At 36.8% G+C, this 6,000-nt stretch overlaps 1 protein-coding gene across 1 annotated transcript in view; it reads left to right on the top strand.

The window, feature by feature from the left end:
- Nucleotides 1-6,000, top strand: part of LOC106144083 (cilia- and flagella-associated protein 47-like) — a 46,995-nt gene that overhangs the window by 22,113 nt on the left and 18,882 nt on the right. The window contains exon 8 of the mRNA XM_026784908.1: nt 1,343-1,454. Coding sequence (XP_026640709.1) covers nt 1,343-1,454 — 112 coding nt within the window. The remainder of the gene's footprint in view (nt 1-1,342; nt 1,455-6,000) is intronic.

Below are 6,000 nucleotides of genomic sequence, written 5' to 3' on the forward strand. Positions count from 1 at the left end.
TATCTCCATCCATCACCAGATGAAGGTTCTATGGTGATATGCAAGATATTCGTCAATATTGCTCTAGGATAGGGTCATTTCAGGTTCCCTATCCTCAGCTGCCCAAGGAACTAACTGGGGACATCGCCTTGGGCTCCTGGGAGCCACTCTAGATTCAAGTCTCTTGCCAACCCTAAGGTGGCTCCCTTAACTAAGAATTGTGCTTCCATGCTCCCCTATCGAACCTTCCTTTATCCCAATCATCTTTTTTCCCCAAGTTCCCCCCATCCTCCCCTTCTCCCTTTTCTCTCCCCATCTCCCCTTACCCCCATCCCACCCCATCCCTAAGATCCCAATTTTCTCCCTGGCAATTTTGTCTACTTCCCATAGCCAAGAGGATAACTATATGTTTTTCCTTGGGTTCACCTTCTTACTTAGCTTCTTTAGGTTCACCAACTGTAGACTCCGTGACCCTTATTTATGGCTAGAAACCAATTATGAGTGAGAACATCCCATGTTCATCTTTTTGGGTCTGGGTTACCTCACTCAACCCAATTAAAAAATGGGGCACTGAACTGAACAGAGAATTCGCTACAAAATTTTCTATGTGGGCACTGAAGATACGGCTTAGGTGTTAAGCAAATCTGTAGCTCTTCTGCAGGACCCAGGTTCACCTTTTAGGATTCATATCAGGGAGTTCACAACCAGCTGGAATTCCAGTCACAGGGGACCCAAGGCCTTCTTTTAATTGTCCTCACAACCACCTATTATTCCAGTTCCACGAGACATGAGGCCTTGTTCTGATCATGCACCCACATATAAGTAGATATACACATAGGCACACACACACACACTCATAAACAAAAACTGCAATGTAAGTCTTTAAAAATGCTTCAAAGTGTTAGACAAATATATAAAGACACAACTGAAACTTTAATAATGTTTGTGCCAAAATTATGCATATTCTTCACATACTGTGTTATTACTAACATGCAAATTCATTGAAATAGTCTATTTCTTATACATCAAATTCCACTAAAAATGGCCCACCATCTATAAAAGATACTGATCATCAGTAATTAAGTAGCAACAGAAAATAAGGTTCATTTTCTCAAAATTTATTTCCCTTGTTCTGGTTTTTCACAAGCCTATTATCTGTCGTCCCCCCCTTTTCTAATATAAGGCCATTTTCTTACTTCCTTTTCAGTGAAAATTCCGTAAACTTAATGGAAGCAAATTACAATGCATTTTATGTAGTAGTTTATAGCACCAACACATTTATAGTACTATAACATGACAAAACAAAGAAAATATTTTCTTATTGATATTACATAATTCTTCTTTTCCAATCCATTTTTTCTAGGTAACTGCAGATCTCTCAATAGTGTGGGGAAATTCTTATATCACCATAGAACCTGACAGCTCAGTTCCATACACTCTCCATGTATGCCCTTGGAAACGTGGAGAATTCAGAGGTATTAAATGCACAATAAAATGTTATCATTAGGTTCATTGCTATGAGGGAAATATGATAATAATAAATAAAACTACAATTTATTCTTCTTTTGGACTAATGATATGGGAAAAGTCTTATTTTGTAATTTCACTCTATCCAAATAATTAGAGCTTCAGGGAATGTGTTTTATACAAGTATTAACTTTATCTTGTCAAGTTCAAATATATCTGTAGAAGAAATTTCTAGAAGTGGAATACTTAGTTAAGGGTGTTTATATTTGAACCTTAGGAGATACTTTCAAATAACTATATTAATATATGAACTCTAAGGCATTCTGTGATAGTGCCTTTGGTACTATAGAAATATATATTAAAAACTTTCAACCTATACTCAGTTAACATGGAAATAGAATTAATGTTTGGTGTGTATGAATTATTCTTTATATCTAATCAATTATTCATTTATATAAATTTCCCAGTGATACTTGAGCAGAATTAACCTACTGAGGAGATTGTTACATGCTCATTCAACATAATGTTAAAAGGGTATTAAACCTATTATAATTACGTACTTATCATCTTGTGGTCTCTGGAAGTACTGATCTCTCATCCCTATTTGCCTTGATAAAGATTATCTCTACAAAGGTTCTATTATAACATGATAAAATTTCAAAGTGTGACCCTCTTTCAAGCATCTCAAAGGATTATTATATTTTACTGTTGCAGATAAGCCAGAAAATGTGAAGTGATAGGAAATTTTAATTTAAAGTTTCATTCTGATTGTCTTTTTTTCTTTCCTCCTTATTATAAATCATACTACTTGGTAGATTTGTATAATTTTAGAATTTTAATAAGTCTTTTATAAGAGAAAATGAGTTCATAAGTTTCACGTTAATTTGTTTAATTTTTCTTTTTTTTCAAAGATAGGCTCTAAGTACGTAATAAGCTTCTCATTTAAACTTTGAGAATTCTTTTGTTGAAGCCACACACTCTCATACAAATTCATGTGTGTTTTCATAAATTATAATAATTCTTAATTTCCTATTATGCAGAAAACTTTGTATGGTTTTTGTTGCTTATGAAAAGAAGCCACAAACTCTTAAATATCATTGAACGTTTATAAATACCTTAGAAAAAAGGCCTTGGTCCAGCACCTGTGCGCGTGCACACACAGACACACACACAGACAGAGAGAGAGAAACACAAGAATTCATGGAGGCATGCACATAAATTGTCACCTCTTTCCCTTTCTACTCCACCCATGTCTCACACAAACACACTCATATAAATAAATTAGTAAACACAACAAAGTAAATCATTTGTAGAGGCCATTAAGCTGCCTCAGCATATGACAACTTGTGGTGGCAAGCCTGATAACCTCATATTAATCTCTGTGATCCCCATGATGGAAGGAGAGAACCTACTGTCTTGATTAGATATAAAGAATAATTAAAAAATCCTACAGTCAAAGACTTGTATTCCACTTGTATTCAAGTGTTTTTGTCTTTTATTTAAATAATTCTGTAAATCTGTTGATTCTTAAAATCTTTAATGGGATAAATATATCACAATATTCAAAAATCTGTAAATGAAGGAGTACGTATTTGAGGAAAACTCTAAATGCTCTTTGGAGTAAAGATTGATGAAATTTGGGAACCTGACCTGTACCTATCTCATTCTGCATACCTCTGCGACTTTGCACCTGTAGTAGCACCTGTAACACATACAAATAATGGAAGTCTTTCAAACAAGAGGATATGCAGCTTTGGTATGGATCTATATTTGACCTTTCTTAAGTTACCCTGGCAATATCCACTAGCAATATAATACTCCTTTGAGATGTTTGAAAGAGGGTCACACTTTGAAATTTTATCATGTTATAATAGACCCTTTGTAGAGATAATCTTTATCAAGGCAAATAGGGATGAGAGATCAGTACTTCCAGAGACCACAAGATGATAAGTACGTAATTATAATAGGTTTAATACCCTTTTAACATTATGTTGAATGAGCATGTAACAATCTTCTCAGTAGGTTAATTCTTCATGTTCCATTTTTCACTGTGGCACATTGGCACTCATGCACATACATTTGTACTCAAGTAATAACAAATAAATGTGACACATTTTGAAAATGATTTGTCCAAAGACTATTCAAATTATTCAGCTAGAAATAAAAAGAATTAACAGGGAAGGCCAGTTTAGGGCTTAGAGTCTTACCTGGGGTCATCCTTGTGAATTACTGGGATTCTCTAGAAAATTTCCGAGGATTTCCTAGTGCCATGTTTCTAGCTTACTCCTTAATGACTTCCTTTATCAAGACATCTCTTTCCTTTCTCTCCCTCTCTCTTCTTCCCCGTTCTTGAGCATCCCTTTCCCTTGTTCCCTCTTGTTCTTCCTGCTCTAGTTCTCCCCTCCCCCTGCCCTTCCACCTTCCCTTCTCCCCCACCTCACACTTCCAGTTTTCTCAGGAGATCTTGCCTGTTTCCCCTTCCCAGGGGGAATCCATGTATCCATGTATGTTTCTCTTAAGGTTCTCCTTGTTACCTAGCTTCCCTGGGGTTGGTTACCTAGCTTCCCTGGGGTTGTGGACTACAGACTGGTTATCCTTTGCTTTATGTCTGATAGCCACTTATGAATGAGTACATTCTATGTTTATTTATCTGGGTCTGTGTTACCTCACTCAGGATAGGTTCCTTTTTTTTTCTTTTTCTAGTTTTGTTCATTTGCATGCAAATTTCAAGATGTCATTGTTTTTTCCACTGAGTAGTAAGTACTCCTTTGTGTAAATGCACCACATTTTCTTTATCCATTCTTCGGTTGAGGGGGATCTAGGTCATTTTCAGTCTTGGACTATTGCAAATAATGCTGCTATGAGCAGCAATTTTTGGAAGCAGATACAGTGATCCACAGTAAAGCACTGGGCCATGCTTCCAGAGACCACTGCAAGAGCTATAATATGAACAGAGGGATAAAGACCATGTTGGGAATACCCACAGAAACAGCTGACCTGAGCTAATGACTCTGGACTGATAGCAGGGGAACCTGCATAGGACCAAACTAGGCCCACTGAATGTGCGGGAGAGTTGTAAGGCTTGAACAGTCTGTAGGGCCACTGGCAGTGGGACCAGAGTTTATTCCTAGTGCTTTGAATTAGCATCTGTTATACCCAAATCCGCGAAGTTCCCTCAAGGCCACCAAGGAAACCAAGTCCCATGTGTAAAAGCGAAGAGCCTTTATTTTAATTAAGTTTGCAAACTCAGTCTATCCGTGTCCAAAATATTGGAATAACCGGAGAGCCTCGAGCTCAATTAGAATTTGGTTTTTATTGTAGTAAAGGTGGGGATGAGGGGTTTCTGAGGTTCAGGACTTCTGATTGGCTGACATCTGTCTAGAGGTATCTTGGTGATTGTGCACTGGCAGGTGATCCTATCTACAATGGTTGGAATGCCAGGCATTTTTTTTTGAATAGTCTTTTCTTGGATGGGGGTTGTGTAATCTCAGGGTAAACTACTAAGAGTCCGGCCTCTTAATAAATTTATCGATGGCCGAGTTATACTCTGACAAAGAACTCCCTTTGGGTGACCTGTCCATATTTAGCTTATAATGGCTGGCTCCCACAGCATCTTAGAGCATATTCTCTTTGGCAGAATATCTTGCTCAGCCTAGATACAGGAGGGAGGGCCTTGGTCCTAGACTTTGTTGACTCCCCATGGTAAGTTTTACCCTTTCTGAAGAGTGGATGGGAGGGGAGGCTGGGACAGGAGGAGGAGAGGGAGTGGGAACAAAATAACTATATAAAATGAGAAAATATTGTATTAAAATTCTTACATCAAAAAATAACTACATAATAGAAAAACAAGTAAAAAATAAATGAATACATTTAACTAAAAAAAGAATTAACAATTCTATTTAATATGTCCTCCCTGTAACCATTTTGTTGATCTTAGTGAAGCTATAAAATTTCAGAAAATGATTTTGATAGTCATATTTCATGAGTCACCAGAGTGCCTCAGCACACTCTATGATCTTTTGATCAGCTAGAACACAGGTTTGTTCATTGTTCTGTACTTTACCATAGCATATCACACATAATGATAGACATGATATGATTACTGATGCCAATGAATTCAAATCTCATTGTGGGTTTAGAAATCTGTAAATCAAGCTAAAATTTGATACATGGAAAGTTTAATCATAGTTACAGGAAGCAGAAAATGGGAAGAAACATTAATCCTGAAGTGGGACTGTGAAACAGCTTCAATAGAGGGTAATGGATTGATTAGGACCTTAATGCATTTTAAGCAGCTAATGTGATTGGGGGAAATAGTCAAGCAGTTGACACAACACTAGTGAGAACACAGTGAATATAGTTCACATAAATCAAAAAACAAATTAATGTTAAGAAATAAGTATTTGAATGGAATTCAGAATGACATATTGTTTTTTTTTATTTTTTTTATTTTTTTTTATTGAGAAAAGGAAAAAAAAACAAGTTTCCACCTCCTCCCAGCCTCCCATTTCCCTCCCCCTCCTCTCACCCTTCCCCCCCTCCTCCAACCCTTCT

The sequence above is a fragment of the Microtus ochrogaster genome, chromosome X (genome assembly GCF_000317375.1).
Source record: "Microtus ochrogaster isolate Prairie Vole_2 chromosome X, MicOch1.0, whole genome shotgun sequence".
Lineage (NCBI taxonomy): Eukaryota > Metazoa > Chordata > Mammalia > Rodentia > Cricetidae > Microtus > Microtus ochrogaster.